Source organism: Scyliorhinus torazame, chromosome 1 (assembly GCF_047496885.1).
Source record: "Scyliorhinus torazame isolate Kashiwa2021f chromosome 1, sScyTor2.1, whole genome shotgun sequence".
NCBI classification, from domain to species: Eukaryota; Metazoa; Chordata; class Chondrichthyes; order Carcharhiniformes; family Scyliorhinidae; genus Scyliorhinus; species Scyliorhinus torazame.
The window spans coordinates 92,926,461-92,945,409 of NC_092707.1; the positions used below are offsets into that span (position 1 = coordinate 92,926,461).

General features: G+C 48.6%; 1 protein-coding gene and 1 gene segment (V, D, J or C); one reads left to right on the plus strand and one right to left on the minus strand.

Moving 5' to 3' along the window:
* Positions 1 to 18,949, plus strand: part of LOC140415419 (uncharacterized) — a 136,527-nt gene that overhangs the window by 113,809 nt on the left and 3,769 nt on the right. Inside the window, 2 exon segments of the mRNA XM_072501056.1 lie at positions 10,623 to 10,794; positions 10,797 to 10,952. Coding sequence (XP_072357157.1) covers positions 10,623 to 10,794; positions 10,797 to 10,952 — 328 coding nt within the window.
* LOC140410125 (immunoglobulin kappa constant-like) overlaps positions 1 to 18,949 on the minus strand; it is a 65,426-nt gene that overhangs the window by 42,532 nt on the left and 3,945 nt on the right.

Sequence of the window (18,949 nt, forward strand, 5' to 3'; positions counted from 1 at the left end):
TGGTGGAGGCCGTAGCGGAGGCGGAAGGAAAAGAGTGCCCCCACGGCACAGGCCCGCCCGCGGATCGGTGGGCCCCGATCGCGGGCCAGGCCACCGTGGGGGCACCCCCCGAGGTCAGATCGCCCCGCGCCCCCTCCCAGGACCCCGGAGCCCGCCCACGCCGCCTGGTCCCGCCGGTAAATACCAGGTTTGATTTACGTCGGCGGGACAGGCAATTCCTGGGCGGGACTTCGGCCCAACCGGGCCGGAGAATCCGGCGGGGGGTCCCGCCAACCGGCGCGGCCAGATTCCCGCCCCCGCCCAATCTCCGGGAGCGGAGACTTCGGCGGGGGCGGGATTCACGGCGGCCAACGGCCATTCTCCGACCCGGCGGGGGGTCGGAGAATGACGCCCCAGACTTTTGAATGGACCTACCTCGTATTAAGTTGATCCTTTCTCTACACCTTGCTATAACTGCAACATTATATTCTGCAGTCTCTCATTCCTTCCCTATGTACGGTGTGCATTGTTTGTACAGCATGCAAGAAACATTACTTTTCACTGTATACTAATACATGTGACAATAATAAATCAAATCAAATCAAATGTACCCTATCTGTGTCCCTCATATTTTGTACACATCGGTGAGGGCCCCCTCAGCGTCCCCTGCTTTCAGGAAATCAAGCCCAGCCTAACCAGCCTCTTTTCACAGCTCTCCAGTTTGCGTTGGGCTTCACTGAAATGTTGCAGCAGGCCAAGGATGGACATGTCAGCGTGCTAATGATGGGGGTGAGGGGAAGATGTGTTTGGCGGTGCATTATGCTGCAGTTGGTGGAAATCGCAGAGCGCAATCCATTGAATGCGGAGGCGTGACAAGTGAGGAAAGGGGAACGTAATCATGGTTCTGGCAGAGGGAGCAAGGGGTTCGGGCAAGGGTACGAGAGATGGGTGGGATACGCCCTGTGAACCATAGTGAGACTTCAATCTTTCTATACTGGATTAGACTTCATTGGCGGTGCGGATGTGGGAGGGGTGCCTTGTCAGGCATCTGTGAGGGGCTGGGCAGTGTTGCAGGATGTAGTGTCGGTATTGCGGGGGGGCGGGGGCTACAAAGACAGGCCGACTAAACAACAGCAAATCAAGGAACTGAAGGCAGACCGACCGTTCATAACGACAAATGAATGGTGAATTTGCTGCAGTTGCCCTCCAAATCTTCCCATTCTGCTTGCCGGTGGTTTCACACTGGATTGGGACAGGCAGGTCCTGAGGATCCAACGAAAAAAAAGTGTAATTTCAAATGCTCGTGCGGTCCCGCTCGCTCCCTGACTGGGAGATGAGTGCCAGAAAACGAGGCGGTTTTCCCTAAATATTCGATGTTCTCTACACGGATTTACTCAGAGGTTTTCCTAGCGGGAGGAAAGCTTGCTCAGATGGAGTGTTGGCTTTTCCTTCAAGGAAAATTGATTATAAAGGAAGGGAGGGTTTACTACAGTTCACGTGGAATTGGCGAAACCATTTCGGGGATTGGGTTATTGAGTTTATTCAAGTCAGACAGAGGCCACTTCCCGGTAAGCAATTGATTGGAGGGTTATGGGGACAAACGGCAGAGGAGATAAGACCACAACCAACTCAGCCATGACCTTCCTGAACGGCGGAGCCGGTGCGGAGCACTGAATGGCTTCGTCCTGCTTCTACAACCTATGTTCGCATGTTCCCATATCCGGTGGTGCTGGACCTCGTTGGGGGGGAACGGAGTGATTGAGGAATTTTACAGGAGGCTGTATGAATCGGAGCCCCCAGTCGAGGGAAGGAGGGGGCGGGGCAGGTGCTGGGGTTCCTAGACGGGTTGGAGTTTCCCAGGGTGGACGAGGAGTCGGTGCAGGGACTGGAAGCCCGTGTTGGGTTATGGGAGGTGATGGAGAGCATGGGGGCGATGCAGGCCGGGAAGGCCCCGGATGGGTTGCCGGTGGAGTTTTAGACGAAGTTTAGGGAGGACATGAGGCCTTTGCTGGGGAGAGCATACAATGAGATTAGGGAGAGGGGGAGAACTCCCCACTAATCTATCACGGGCATCTATCACCAGTGTGGATCGTACTGTCCGATATTGTTGTTGAATGTGGACGCGAAATTGTTGGCGAAGGTGGTGGCTTCGTGAATTGAGGACTGTGTCCCAGGGGTGATCGGGGAGGACCAGACGGGGTTTGTGAAAGAGAGACAGTTGTCGACAAATATGAGGAGGTTGCTTAACATGATTATGATGCCCCGGAGGGGGAAGGAAGTGGAGGTGGCAGTGGGGATGGACGCGGAGAAGGCTTTTGACCAGGTGCAGTGGGAGTATCTGTGGGAGGTGCCGGGGCAGCTGTGGACCGGGTCCGGTTGCTGTATAGGGTGCCTGTCCCAAGTGTGCTGATGAACTGGGTGAGCTCTGGATATTTCTGGCTGCACCGTCAGACGAGGCAGGGGCGTCCGCTCTCTCCATTGCTTTTTGACCTGACTATAGAGCTATTGGCAATGGAGCTCGGATCGTTGAGGGACTGGAGAGGGACTGTGCAGGGGGGGAGTGGCGAACAGTGGGTTTCGCTGTACACAGCTGACCTGCTGTAATATATTTCAGACCCATCGGATGGCAACATTATGGGGATTTTGGAGGACTTTGACTAGTTCTCTGAAGACAAATTGAACATGGGAAAGAGTGAGGTGTTCCTGATTGAGACCAGAGGGCAGGAGAGGAAGTTAGGGGAGCTGGCATTCAAGATAGTGGGGGTGAGCTTTAGATACTTGGGCTTTCATGTCACACAGGATTGGACGCTGGTACATAAGTTAAATTTGACTCGGCTGATGGAGTAGATGAAGGGGTATTTTAAAGAAGTAAGATGTGCTGCCACTGTCGTTGGCAGGTCGGATGCAGATAGTAAAGATGGCAGTGCTGCCAAGGTTCCTTTTCATATTTCAAAGTCTTGCGATCATTGTCTTGAAGTAATTCGTTAAAAAGGTTAACAAGCTGATCTTGGGGTTTGTATGGGCGGGGAAGACCCCATGGGTCTAAAGTGCTTTTTTGCAGTGGGGTCGAGGGGGTTGGGGGGGGGGGGGGGAGCTTAGCATTGTCGAATACAATTAATTACTACTGGGCAGCAAAAATCACCATGGTTAGGAAATGGGTAGCAGAGGAGGGGTTGTTATTGGGCCTCTTGTAGGGGAAGAAGCTTGAGGTACTGCTAACAGCACCTTGATGTTCTCGCCAGCCACATACTCTGAGCCCAGTGGTGGTGTTGGCCTTGAGGATATGGGGGCAGTGGAGGCAGCATTTGAGACTGGAGGGTGTCTCAGTGTGGGCACCGATCAGTGATAATCATAGGCTTGCACCGGGTGGGGGGCTGGATTCGAGGTTTCGGGGGCGATGGAGTTTATGAGGAACAATGGACTGGCAACAGAAGGAGGACATTGAAATTTGGAGGAGTTTGTGAGGAGGTTTCTTTGTTCTTGGGAATCTTTTCCCTTTGAAATATTCTTTTGGTTTTGATGACGCTGTGTTTGCAGGGCAGGTCCCTCCTTGGGGAGTATATCAAGGGTGAGTGCACATTTTCTGTTTTTTGGGTGAACGTGGACGGGGCGGGGAAAGGGGAAATTGGGGATCTAAGAGGTTTGGCGGCCTTGGACGGGGGCCACCATGCTAGCTGGGCGGGCTATTTAACGGACATGCAGTGGGAGCTTGTCAGGAGGTAGGCGTAGGGGAGGGGGAGGGGGAAGCGTTACTGTCAAGCGTGTGGCTGTGTGGCACAGCTGGAAAGGGAGTGGACACCCAAGGATGGGCCAGGAGGACCGCGTGACACAGGCCGGTGGTTGGCCCAAAAAGGGATATGGTTGATCAGCAGGGGAGGGGAGTGGGTAGCCCCCCAACCAGGCTGGTCATGTGGAACGTGAGGGTGCTGAATGGGCCAATCACGCGGTCATGTGTGTTCACGCCTCTCAGCAGTCTGAAGGCGGACATGGTCATTTTGCAGGAGACGCACTTACAGAATGAGGATCAGACAAGGTTCAGGAAGGGATGTGTGGGACAGGTGTTCCATTTTGGACTGGATTTGAAGACTAATGGGGGTGGCAGTGCTGGTGAATAAGTGGGTGGCGTTTGAGGTGGGGAGCATTGCGGCAGATTCAGGGGGGAGGTTCATGATGGTGAGGGGGAAGGTAGAGGCGATGCCGGTGGTCTTTTCATGATTATGTCCCAAATTGGGATAATGTAGATTTCATGAGGTGGGTTCTCGGGAAGATTCCTGACCTGGATGCCCACCAGTTGATCATTGGAGGATATTAGTGTGATTATAGAGCCAAGCTTGGACTAGTCGAGCCCGAGGTCAGGGACGTTATTGGCAGTTGCGATGGAGCATTGGGGGGGGGGCACGTGGAGGTTTGGGAGACTGAGAGTGAAGGAATTCTCATATTTTTCCCATGTGCACTCCCGGATTGACCTTTTTGTGATGGACAGGGTGTTGTTGTCAGGGGTGGTCATTTAGGGGTATTCGGCGATCGTGGTCTCTGACCACGTGCAACACTGGGGGGATTTGCAAGAGGTCTGGGGAGGGGAGAGCAGCACCCAGTGGGGACTGGATGTGGGATTGTTGGCGGATAAGGAGGTGAGGGCTGCCATCCAGGGGTATGTGGATCTCAATGACATGGGGGAGGTAACGGCCATCACGCTGTGGGACGCACTCACGGCGGTGGTTGGGGTGGAAATTATTTTGAATGGGCAAAGATGGCAAGGCTGGTGGATGAGATTCTGAGGGTGGACAGAAAGTATTTGAGGCCCTGGAGATTGTGCTGTTGAAGGAGAGGCAGAGGCTCCAGATGGAGTTTGGATTAGTGTCCATAGGGAAGGCAGTGGGGTAGTATATGAGTATAGTGAGAAGGCAAATAGGATGCTGGTCTACCAGCTGAAGAAGCAGTAGATAGTGAGATATTGGCAGAGTAAATGATGAGACAGGAAGGTGGTACTGGACCCAGTGGCAGTAAATGGGGCATTTGAGGCTTTTAGAGGAGATTGTATGAGTCAGGGCCCCCGGTCGGGGGGAGGGGGACAAGAATGTGGCGGGCAGTTCGTTGATGAGTTGGAGAATCCCTGGGTAGACGAGGAGTTGATTCAAGAATTGGGGGCACCTATCAGGTTGAGGGAGGTGATGGAGAGTATGGGGGTGATGCAGGCAGGAAAGGCCCCAGGCCTGGATGGGTTCCCGGTGGGGTTTTATAAAAGGTTTGGGTGGGACCTGGGGCCACTGCTTGTGAGGGCATATAATGAGACTAGCGACAGTGAGGAACTCCCCCCTACATTATCACAGGCATCCACCTTTTTAATATTGGAAAAGGACCATGATCCAGAGCAGTGTGGATCGTACCGTCCGATATCGCTATTGAATGTGGATGCCAAGTTTCTGGTGAAGGTGTTAGCTTGGCAAATTGATGACTGGGTCATGGGGGTGATAAGCAAGGAACAAACGGGGTTTGTGAAAGGGAGACAGTTGTCAGCAAATGTGAGGAGGCTGTTTAATGTGATAATGATTGCTCCAGAGGGACAGGAGATGGAGGTGGCAGTGTTGATGGATGCATTTGAGACTGGAGGGTGCCTCGGTGTGGGCATCGATGTGTGATAATCATAGTTTTGCACTGGGGGTGGGGGGTGGGGGTGCTGAATGCAATGTTTCGGGGATGGCGGCAGGCAGGGATTGAGTGATTTGGTGACCTGTTTGTAGGGGCAGTTTCACAGGTGCCCAGGTGAAAAGCTTCAGGTATTTTGTGAAGAGAGAGGTACTGTGATTTCCTGGGTTACCGCATTTGGGGTTGCAAGACAAGGTGCTGTCAAAGGAGAGATAGTGGAGGGGAAGGTATCTGAGGTCTACAAGGAATTGATGGATTGGGAGGAGCCCCCAGTGGGGGATATAAAGCGGAGGTGGGAGGAGGAGGTGGGTGTGGAAGTGGAAGTTAGGATGTGTGATGAGGCCCTGCGGAGGGTGAATGCATTCTCCTTGTGCACGAGGCTGAGCCTCGTCCAGTTTAAAGTACTTCACAGGTCAAATGTGACTGTAGCATGGATGAGTAGGTTTTTTGAGGGGTTTGCAAATAGGTGTGGGCCGTGCGTGGGGAGGCCCGCGAATCACATCCACATGTCCTGGGCATGTCCAAAGCGAGAGGGATTCTCGTGGGGGTTTGCGGACATAATGTCTGAAGTGTTGCGGGTAAAGGTGGCCCTGAGTCCAGAGATAGAGATATTCTGGGTGTCGGAAGATCCGGGAGTCCAGCGGGTGAGAGAGGCCAACATTTTGACCTTTGCTTCACTGATCGCCCGAAGACAGATCTTACATCGACGGAGCCGCCGAAAGTGAGTCACCTGGCAGAATTCCTGAGGCTGGAGAAGGTCAGGTTCATCCTGAGGGTGTCAGTTGATGGGTTCGCTCAGAGGTGTAAGCTGTTCATTGACTTCTTTAAGGAGGATTGAGGTGTCAGTAAAAGGAGAGAGGTAGGAAGGTGAGGGTAAAGGGGTTAAAATGAGGAAGGCAGGACGGGAGATGTGGGAAAGAGTGGGGAGCAGGGGGGGAGTGGTGTTGGTTATTTATAATGTATAATTTTGCTTCTGCTTTTTTTTGTTTTTTATGAAAAAAAAGAAAAAGAAGCTGAGGACTACCTTTGGCGAAAGGAGACATCTGACATAGTAGAGCAAAACCAATAGTGACAGATCTTGAGATGAGAAAGTAACCCAAGGAAACACTTGTTACAACAAAGAGAACACCTTGAGTGAGAAGTGGATCCCTGCGATGGTACTGGCTCACGGTGGTCCAATATCCTACATGGTCAAAGCAACATACAATCTCTTGTGAAGACATCATGTGGATCAATTATTGACAACACGTGTTAGTGCGCCAGTGCTAGACTACCAACAAGTCTATTCCATCTGACTGCATAACTAACTTCTCGTTTCTTTACAGAAGAGATGGCATCTGAAGAACCTGTTACGACTAGGTTTCCCTCATAGAAAGAGACTGTAACACCTTCCAGTATAGAGGCATTTACTGAAGAACCTGAAAATACATCTAAGTCAAGAATAACAAAGCCCCAAAAGTATGCAGGCAACCAATGAGAAATAGATGCCCACCTGATCATCTACCTATTGACTGTGTTATTACATGTAATAATTTCATGTGTTATAACATGTAATAAGCCTGCACTTGCATATGGATGCAAATGACTATGTTAAAATAGTAGTTGTGTTGGACCTTAGAGGTAAAGGGGGGAGGGATGTTATATATATATGTGGGTTAGTATAGTTGTGTGCAATGTCTCTTTAAGAACCAAGTCACGCGACATTTCGCTTTACTCGGTTATTTTGCAAGCTTCTGCCTTAGTCTAGTACTGACACTACTACAGTAAAGATCTATTCAATAAACCTCTGTTGGTCTTGCATTAAACTCACGTGATTCAGCAATCTATTTATTTTGTACAGTTAGCCAAAATATACCACAATAATCATGGGTGACTTTAATCTTCATAAAGATTGTGCAAATCAAATTGACCTAGGTAACCTTTAGGCCGAATTCATGGAATGTGTCCAGTACAATTCCTTAGACCATATATTGTGGAATGTACAAAGGCTGTTTTAGATCTGTTAGGATATAAAGAAACCAGATTAATTAGTTTGTGATCATAGAATAAAGAACCCTGTTTGAAAGAGAAATCCTAAAGTGGTGGAAATTCACATTCAGTATCAGATTAGAAACATGACTGAATCCAGTGCCTTGAATTTAAACGAAGGAGGCTACAACGCTATGAAGATAGAGTTGGTTAAGGTGGAATGGCAAATTAGATTAAAACGGTAAAATAGTACATAAGCAGTCAAAAGGAAACTTTTATCATTCTTAACAAAGATTTATTCCATTGTGAAAAATATCTACATGAGTCAGTGATTAACATACGTAAGGACGGTAAGGATTTATCAAATTGACAGAAAAGACACACAATATAGCGAAGATTAGGAATTTTCTTTAGAAACCAAGAAAGATTACTACAATAAGTCATAGAATCCCTAAAATGTAGATAGAGGCTATTTGGCCCATCGAGTCTGCACCAGCCCTTGCTCCGCTAATACAGCCTACCAAAGTCCAATCCCCACCACTCCTATCCCCACCTAAACGTTTTGGCCAATATTAGCATGTTCAATTCACCAAATCAACACATCTTTGGACTGTGGGTGGAAAACGGAGCACCCGGAGGAAACCCATGGGGAGAAAGTACAAACTCCACACAGTCACCGAGGTCAGAATCGAACCCGGGTCCCTGGCGCTGTGAGGCAGCAGTGCTAACCACTGTGCCACCGTGCAGCCCTGTCAAAATTGATCATGGGGCTAAACTGTCAAAATATAGAAGAATAGACAGTAATTGTTTCTACAATAATATAAAAAGGAAGTGAGTAGCTAAAGTAAACTTTGACTTTTTGTAGGGGGAGTTAATGATGGGAAACTCAGAAAGGCCACAGGCAATGAACAAATATTTCTCATCAGTCTTCATGAAAGAAGGTGACTGAAGCATCTCGATTAAGAACATCCGGAGCAAAAGCAAGGGGGGAATTTAAACAAGGTCGGCAAGTCCCTGCGACCAGATAGTCTGCATTCAAAAATTTGAAAAGCATTGGCTGCAGAGCCACCTCTGTTTGTTATTTTCCCATGTCATTATACATGGCCTTTACTCGATCAACGCCTTTTACATTTGGTGGAACAAAAGCTACTTGTAGAAATGCATAACTTGCTCTGAAAAAAACGTTTCAAAATAGCACAAGGCAAAGCATGTTGTGGGACCTTAGGTTGCAATGGTCCCATCACCTTGATATCATAGATATCATAGAATTTACAGTGCAGAAGGAGGCCATTCGGCCCATCGAGTCTGCACCAGCTCTTGGAAAGAGTATCCTACCCAAGGTCAACACCTCCACCCTATCCCCATAACCAAATTAGCCCCACCCAACACTAAGGGCAATTTTGGACACTAAGGGCAATTTAGCATGGCCAATCCACCTAACCTGCACACCTTTAGACTGTGGGAGGAAACCGGAGCACCCGGAGGAAACCCACGCACACACGGGGAGGATGTGCAGAATCTGCACAGACAGTGACCCAAGCCGGAATTGAACCTGGGACCCTGGAGCTGTGAAGCAATTGTGCTATCCACGATGCTACCGTGCTGCCCCCGAATACCGACCCCGAAGGGAAAGGAGGGGAGATTTCATCTCGGCACGGTGTATGTTACTACTCAAGAAGCACAGGATCGCGATTCATTACACATAACATAAATGCGAAATCTGTAATGATATTCCTTGCAATACTTTTCAAGCAATTTTCATGGAGGTCGCTGGGATCCAATAAGCATCATGCAAGTTGTCTTAGCTTTAACTGAGTGGTGTTACCTAGGAAGAACCCTGATATTTCTCTTGGCCGTGTTATGTCCATGCCGCGAAGACAATTTCTTCATTAGATTTAGGATAAATGTTATCCATGAAGCCTCAAAATGCACAACAATCTTGTTGGTGTGTTGGTCAACATTCCACATATTCCACAATCCCAGTGAAATGTTCTGCCACCGAATAGAACAAGACGCCTGCAGTCTACTCTTTCACTGAGGTTCAACATCCACCTAACGAGACTGAATTGAGATACAGATCAATGATGCTTTATTTAAATTGGGTAGTTGGTTGGAGGAGCGGAATGGCCTGTTCCTAACCTCTCCCTCTCGGTCCTTAGAGATAGGATAGGCCAAATGCTCTCGAAATTGTCCTACTTTTTGCTCCTAAACCCTGAACACAACCCTTTCTTGCGACTACCAATTCCCAGTTTGTCAAAACCAACAACTATTCGATAGTCCTACATTCCAGCTCATTTTTTGTGTTGATCTTGGAAATGTAGAACTCATTCCTCATCCTTTCTCTTCCTTATAATCTTCAGGATATTGGTGCATTGAATGAGCGTCACCTACTAATATAAAAACAAAATACTATCGATGCTGGAAATCTGAAATCAACGCAGAAACTGCATTGCAGGCCAGCAGGCCAGGCAACATGTGTGGGGAGAGAAACAGAGTGAACATTTCAGGTCAATCAGCTTTCGCCAGAATAGTATTTATTACATTTTCTGTTTCATTCGCCTAACAACTAATCGCTGATTTAGCTCAACGTTTATTTTGCTCCTATTGGGACGTCCAAATTCAGTCTTCGAATCTCTTGCCTTCCCAGATGGAAAACTTGGCTGGAATAGGCGTTGCTGAAATGTCAGTCATCACAAGGCCAACAGGCGGGTGCCATGCTTGCATATTTGCATAAGTACTCATGATGCAATGCTCGACACTTCTTAAAGTGAAGTTTGGAAAAAACCGGAGCACCTGGCAGCCAGGAACCATTTCATTTCTGATCTTCCGCAAGATTTCCCCAATGACTGCCTGGATTGGAGTTCTCGCGGTGCTGGTGCACTGTCTCCGCATTAAGTCCAGAGCTAGTCACAGGCAGCTTCCAATTTTGCATTGTCTTATGGCTTACTTGGGTGGTGTGGTTCCGAGTTGCAATCAGTTGTCGCAGCTGTAACGAGTGTGCGTGAACAAAAAAATGTATTAATTTTCCAGGTACCAACGCGGGTATCGTCCTGACACAACCAACATCCATCTCAACCTCCCCGGGGGAAAATGTCAAGATCACCTGTACCATGTCTGCAGACAGCATAGGTAGCTACTACGCGAGCTGGTACTGGCAGAAACCCGGCAGTGTCCCTGTGCTTGTTTGGAGTGAGTCCAGTGGTAAACTTCCAATATCCCCGATCGATTCATGGGATCTGTGGACTCGGCGAGCAACCAGATGCGTTTAATCATCACTAATGTACAAACTGGGGATACCGCTGATTATTTCTGTTATGCAGGTCGTACCTTTGGTAAAGGAACAAAACTGAATCTGGACAGTAAGTAAATTATTTGCGATGTACATCATGCGATGCTCAATTATCCGGTTACGGCTCTTCTTTCAATATCAGTCGCAAAAGCTTTTTTGTCCAAGTATGTCCATTCTGTTCTGTTCTCCGAATAATTTAGAGGAAACTGAACTTGAAAACTATACTGTATGGAAGATTGGCTAGGTTTTGGTAAGTTTAAATAAATGTGCTTACTTAAAATGCAGTCATGATGTGGAGATGCCGGCGTTGGACTGGGGTGGGCACAGTACGAAGTCTTACAACACCAGGTTAAAGTCCAACAGGTTTGTTTCAAACACTAGCTTTCGGAACGCTGCTCCTTCCTTAGGTGAATGAAGAGGTATGTTCCAGAAACATATATACAGACAAATTCAAATATGCAGGACAATGCTTTGAATGCGAGGATTTGCAGTTAATTAAGTGTTTACAGATCCAGAGATAGGGGTAACCCCAGGTTAAAGAGGTGTGAATTGTCTTAAACCAGGGCAGTTGGTAGGATTTTGCAAGCCCAGGCCAGATGGTAGGGGGTGAATGTAATGCAACATGAATCCCAGGTCCCGGTTGAGGCCGCACTCATGTGTGCGGAACTTGGCTATAAGTTTCTGCTCGGCGATTTTGTGTTGTCGAGCGTCCTGAAGGCCACCTTGGAGAACGCTTACCCGGAGATCAGAGGCTGAATGCCCTTGACTGCTGAAGTGTTCCCCGACTGGAAGGGAACATTCCTGCCTGATGTCCGTTCATTCGTTGTCGCAGCGTCTGCCTGGTCTCGCCAATGTACCACACTTCAGGACATACTTTCCTGCAGCGTATGAGGTAGGCAACATTGGCCGAGTCGCACGAGTATGTACCGCGTGCCTGGTGGGTAGTGTTCTCACATGCAATGGTGGTATCTATGTCGATGATCTGGCAAGTCTTGCAGAGATTGCCATGGCAGGGTTGTGTGGTGTCGTGGTTGCTGTTCTGAAGGTTGGGTAATTTGCTGCAAACATAGAACATTACAGCGCAGTACAGGCCCTTCGGCCCTCGATGTTGCGCCGACCTGTGAAACCACTCTAAAGCCCATCTACACTATTCCCTTATTGTCCATACGTCTATCCAATGACCATTTGAATGTCCTTAGTGTAGGCGAGTCCACTACTGTTGCAGGCAGGGCATTCCACGCCCTTACTACTCTCTGAGTAAAGAACCTACCTCTGACATCTGTCTTATATCTATCTCCCCTCAATTTAAAGGTATGTCCCCTCGTGCTAGACATCACCATCCAAGGAAAAAGGCTCTCACTGTCCACCCTATCCAATCCTCTGATCATCTTGTATGCCTCAATTAAGTCACCTCTTAACCTTCTTCTCTCTAACGAAAACAGCCTCAAGTCCCTCAGCCTTTCCTTATAAGATCTTCCCTCCATACCAGGCAACATTCTGGTAAATCTTCTCTGCACCCTTTCCAATGCTTCCACATCCTTCCTATAATGCGGCGACCAGAATTACACGCAATACTCCAAATGCGGCCGCACCAGAGTGTTGTATAGTTGCAACATGACCTCATGGCTCCGAAACTCAATCCCTCTACCAATAAAAGCTAACACACCGTACGCCTTCTTAACAACCCTCTCAACCTGGGTGGCAACTTTCAGGGATCGATGTACATGGACACCGAGATCTCTCTGCTCATCCACACTGCCAAGAATCTTACCATTAGCCCAGTACTCAGTCTTCCTGTTATTCCTTCCAAAATGAATCACCTCACACTTTTCTGCATTAAACTCCATTTGCGACCTCTCAGCCCAGCGCTGCAGCTTATCTATGTCCCTCTGTAACTTTTAACATCCTTCCGCACTGTCCACAACTCCACCGACTTTAGTGTCATCTGCAAATTTACTCACCTATCCTTCTACGCCCTCCTCCAGGTCATTTATAAAAATGACAAACAGCAGTGGCCCCAAAACAGATCCTTGTGGTACACCACTAGTAAATGGACTCCAGTCTGAACATTTCCCATCAACCACCACCCTTTGTCTTCTTCCAGCTAGCCAATTTCTGATCCAAACTGCTAAATCACCCTGAATCCCATGCCTCCGTATTTTCTGCAGTAGCCTACCATGGGGAACCTTATCAAACGCTTTACTGAAATCCATATACACCACATCAACTGCTTTACCCTCATCCACCTGTTTGGTCACCTTCTCAAAGAACTCAATAAGGTTTGTGAGGCACGACCTACCCTTCACAAAACCGTGTTGACTATCTCTAATCAAATTATTCCTTTCCAGATGATTATACATCCTATCTCTTATAAACCTTTCCAAGATTTTGCCCACAACAGAAGTAAGGCTCACTGGTCTATAGTTACCGGGGTTATCTCTACTCCCCTTCTTGGACAAGGGGACATTATTTACTATCCTCCAGTCTTCTGGCACTATTCCTGTGATGTGGAGATGCCGGCGTTGGACTGGGGTGAGCACAGTACGAAGTCTTACAACACCAGGTTAAAGTCCAACAGGTTTGTTTTGATGTCACTAGCTTTCGGAGCGCTGCTCCTTCCTCAGGTGAATGAAGAGGTCTGTTCCATTGGCGAGACCATGCAGACGCTGCGACAACGAATGAACGGACATCGCGCAACAATCACCAGGCAGGAATGTTCCCTTCCAGTCAGGGAACACTTCAGCAGTCAAGGGCATTCAGCCTCTGATCTCCGGGTAAGCGTTCTCCAAGGCGGCCTTCAGGACCCGTGACAACGCAGAATCGCCGAGCAGAAACTTATAGCCAAGTTCCGCACACATGAGTGCGGCCTCAACAGGGACCTGGGATTCATGTCGCATTACATTCATCCCCCACCATCTGGCCTGCAAAATCCTACCAACTGTCCTGGCTTGATACAATTCACACCTCTTTAACCTGGGGTTACCCCATCTCTGGATCTGTAAGGATTTAATCACCTGCTAATGGTCGCATTCCTAGCATTGTTTGGCATCTTTGAATTTGTCTATATATGTGTTTCTGGAACAGACCTCTTCATTCACCTGAGGAAGGAGCAACGCTCCGAAAGCTAGTGACATCGAAACAAACCTGTTGGACTTTAACCTGGTGTTGTAAGACTTCGTACTATTCCTGTAGACAAAGATGACTTAAAGATCAAGGCCAAAGGCTCAGCAATCTCCTCTCTAGCTTCCCAGAGAATCCTAGGATAAATCCCATCCGGCCCAGGTGACTTATCTATTTTCACCCTTTCCAGAATTGCTAACACCTCCTCCTTATGAACCTCAAGCCCTTCTAGTCCAGTAGCCTGAATCTCAGTATTCTCCTCGACAACATTGTCTTTTTCCTGTGTGAATACTGATGAAAAATATTCACTTAGCACCTCTCCTATCTCCTCGGACTCCAAGCACAACTTCCACTACTGTCCTTGACTGGCCCTACTCTTACCCTAGTCATTCTTTTTTCCCTGACATATCTATAGAAAGCTTTAGGGTTATCATTGATCCTCCCTACCAAAGATTTCTCATGTCCCCTCCTGGCTCTTCTTAGGTCCTTCCTAGGTAACTTGTAACTCTCGAGCACCCTAACTGAACCTTCATGTCTCATCTTTACATAAGCCTCCTTCTTCCTCTTGACAAGTGTTTTGACTGCTTTAGTAAACCACGGTTCGCTCACTCGACCGCTTCCTCCCTGCCTGACAGGTACATACTTATCAAGGACACGCAGTAGCTGTTCCTTGAACAAGCTCCACATTTCCATTGTGCCCATCCCCTGCAGTTTTCCTCTCCATCTGATGTATCCTAAGTCTTGTCTCATTGCATCATAATTGCCTTTCCCCCAGATATAACTCTCGCCCTGCGGTATATACCTATCCATTTCCATCACTAAAGTAAACGTAATCGAATTGTGGTCACTATCACCAAAGTGCTCACCTACCTCCAAATCTAAAACCTGTCCTGGTTCATTACCCAGTACCAAATCCAATATGGCCTCGCCTCTCGTTGGCCTATCTACATACTGTGTCAGGAAACCCTCCTGGACACATTGGACAAAAACGGACCCATCTAATGTACTCGAACTATAGCGTTTCCAGTCAATATTTGGAAAGTTAAAGTCCCCCATAACAACTACCCTGTTGCTTTCGCTCCTATCCAGAATCATCTTTGCAATCCTCTCCTCGACATCTCTGGAACTTTTCGGAGGCCTATAGAAAACCCCTAACAGGGTGACCGCTCCTTTCCTGTTTCTAACCTCAGCCCATACTACCTCAGTAGACGAGTCCTCATCAAACGTCCTTCCTGCCATCGTAATACTGTCCTTGACTAACAATGCCACCCCTCCCCCTCTTTTACCACCTTCCCTGAGCTTACTGAAATATCTAAATCCCGGCACCTGCAACAACCATTCCTGTCCCTGCTCTATCCATGTCTCCGCAATGGCCACAACATCGAAGTCTCAGGTACCAACCCATGCCGCAAGTTCACTCACCTTATTCCGGATGCTCCTGGCATTGAAGAAGACACACTTTAAACCACCTTCCTGCCCGCTGGTACACTCCTGCAACTTTGAAACCCTACTCATGACCTCACTACTCTCAACCTCCTGTATACTGGAGCTACAATTCAGGTTCCCAAGCCCCTGCTGAACTAGTTTAAACCCTCCCGAAGAGCATTAGCAAATTTCCCCCCCAGAATATTGGTACCCCTCTGGCCCAGGTGCAGACCATCCCGTTTGTAGAGGTCCCACCGACCCCAGAATGAGCCCCAATTATCCAGAAATCTGAAACCCTCCCTCCTGCACCATCCCTGTAGCCACGTGTTCAACTCCTCTCTCTCCCTATTCCTCGTCTCGCTATCACGTGGCACGGGTAACAACCCAGAGATAATAACTCTGTCCTAGATCCAAGTTTCCACTCTAGCTCCCTGAATTCCTGCCTTACATCCCCATCCCTTTTCCTACCTATGTCGTTGGTACCTATGTGGACCACGACTTGGGGCTGCTCCCCCTCCCCCTTAAGGATCCCGAAAACACGATCCGAGACATCACGCACCCTGGCACCTGGGAGGCAACACACCAACCATGAATCTCTCTCATTCCCACAGAATCTCCTTACTATCCCCCTAACTATGGAGTCTCCGATGGCTAATGCTCTACTCCTCCCCCCCTTCCCTTCTGAGCAACAGGGACAGACTCTGTGCCAGAGACCTGTACCCCATGGTTTAACCCTGGTAAGTCCCCCCCCCCCCCCCCAACAGTATCCAAAGCGGTATACTTGTTACTAAGGGGAACGGCCACAGGGGAACCCTGTACTGACTGCTTCCTCCCAGCCGCTCTCACTGTCACCCATCTATCTTTATTCTTCGGAGTAACTACATCCCTGAAGCTTCTATCTATGACCACCTCTGCCTCCCGAATGATCCGAAGTTGATCCAACTCCAGCTCCAGTTCCCTAACGCAGTTTCTGAGGAGCTGGAGATGGGTGCACTTCCCACAGATCAAATCAGCAGGGACACTGACAGCGTCCCTCACCTCAAACATTCTGCAGGAGGAACATTGCACTACCTTCCCTGTCATCCCCTCTAGATAATTTAAAAAAAGAAGAAAGAAAGAGCTTACCTGTTATTCACTCCCCTTCTCAGCAAGCACTCACTCAGCAACCTCTGCACCCCGCACAAGAACACCTGAGGGAAAATAAATAAAAACTACTTACCAGTCACCAGTCAATTCCTTCCTGCAGGCTGTGGCGTCACGGTTCAACTTTCCACTTCTACCTGCCCTCGAGCCTCTTGATCTTTACAGCGGTTGTTTTTTTTTGGTTAGAGGAGGGGGTAGGGAGGGAAACACTGAAGAAGTGTTTCGGGTTTAAGTGTCACTTGACAACAGCTCCTCCACAAACTACCTTCAAGTTAGGGTGACCATGACGGAGGTATGCAAATTTCCCTTGCAACACCAATCAGCAGCTCCGCTCTACTGCCCTCTGCTGGATGCTTGTCTTCACCCGAACAGCTAGGGTCTCTAGCTCAGGTACAGCTTCAAGATGGGGTGGCCACGACTGAGGTTTGCAAATTTCCCTTGCAACACCCATCAGCAGCTCCGCTCTACTGCCCTCTGCTGGATCTCGTTCCCACAGAATCTCCTATCTATCCCGCTAACTATGATTTGTTTGAGGTTGCGAGGTTCTTTGAAGGTCAGTAGTGGGGGTGTGGAGATGACCTTGGCAAGATGTTCATCTTCATCGATGATATGTTGAAGGCTGTGAAGAAGATGTCGTACTTTCTCCGCTCCACGAAAGTACTGGACGACGAAGGGTACTCTGTCGATTGTGTCCCTGAGGAGGTTGGTGCAGTTTTTTGCTGTGGCGAGTTGGAACTGTCGATCGATGAGTCGAGCGCCATATCCCATTCGTACGACGGCATCTTTCAGTGTCTATAGATGTCTGTTACGCTCCTCCTCGTCTGAGTAGATCCTGTGTATACGGAGGGCTTGTCCATAGGGGATGGCTTCTTTAATGTGTTTAGGGTGGAATCTGGAGAAGTGGAGCATCGTGAGGTTATCCGTGGGCTTGCGGTAAAGCGAAGTGCTGTGGTGACCGTCTTTGATGGAGATGAGTGTGTCCAAGAATGCAACTGATTTTGGAGAGTAGTCCATGGTGAGTCTGATGGTGGGATGGAACTTATTGATGTCATCGTGTAGTCGTTTCAGTGATTCTTCGCCGTAGGTCCAAAGGAAAAAAATGTCATTGATGTATCTGGTGTGTAACGTGTGGTGTAGGAGGTCTTGTTCAAACTTGTGCATGAAGATGTTGGCATATTGAGGTGCAAATTTGGTCCCCATGGCTGTTCCGTGCGTCTGGATGAAGAACTTGTTGTCGAAGGTGAAGACATTGTGATCCAGAATGAAGCGGATGAGTTGCAGAATTGCGTCAGGAGATTGGCAGTTGTCGGTGTTGAGTACTGAGGCTGTTGCAGCAATGCAGTCGTCATGGGGGATGCTGGTGTAGAGTGCCGAGATGTGATGAGGAATGTTCCTGGTTCAACTGGTGCATGGGTGCTGAGTTTCTGCAGGAAGTCCATCGTGTTGCAACAGAAGCTGGGTGTACCTTGTACGATGGGTTTCAAGATGCCCTCGATGTAGCCAGAGAGGTTCTCACACAGGGTCCCATAGCCTGAAACGATAGGACGGCCTGGTGTGTTGGCCTTATGTATTTTCGGGAGGCAATAGAGATCTCCAATGCGGGGAGTACGTGGAATGAGAGCATGTAGGGTGCTCTGAAGGTCTGGATCCAAGGTCTTATTCAGTCTGTTGAGTTGGCGGATGTGTTCTTTGGTCGGATCTGCTGGTAACTGTCTGTAGTGTTCCTGGTTGTTGAGTTGTCGGTATACTTCTTTGCAGTAGTCCTTTCTGTTGAGTATGACGGTGGCCCCTCCTTTGTCTGCTGGTTTGATGACGATGTTGCGGTTGGTCTTGAGAGCGCGGATGGCAGTAGCAAAGAGCGTCAGTCAGTATTTCAGAAGCAGCCAGACACAAAGAGTAACGTGCCAGACTGCTGGTTCGGATTGGCTAACTCCACTGTCTGTAGCCCCAATATCGTTGGACAATATTGAAACTATAAAGTGCAAAACCCCCCAAAAGAATCAATGCGGCGTTAATCGGGCCGTCTCTGCAACTGGGGTGCAATTTACTTCGACGAGTACCGCGTAGCCGTGGCAGTGCAAGATGCTGTAACTATGGCCAATTAGTCCCTAATGGGCAGTCCAAGATTCGCCGCCCTGTAATTCCCAGTAAACCACCGTTTTTGTTGTAACCATTCACTGCAGCATGATTAACCAGTAATTATAGTCGCTATCGATGCGTCGTCCTGCTCGCTTTTCCTTCATTATCGAAAATCGCCGTTTCTTGTGCGTAACGTCTGTTGTGCGTTCCAAAAGTATCTGTGGAGCCCGACCGCAAGTGTGCCTGGCTTTCCACACTGCGGGCAGGACGACTCTGATTTTGTTGGGGCCATCCGTTGTT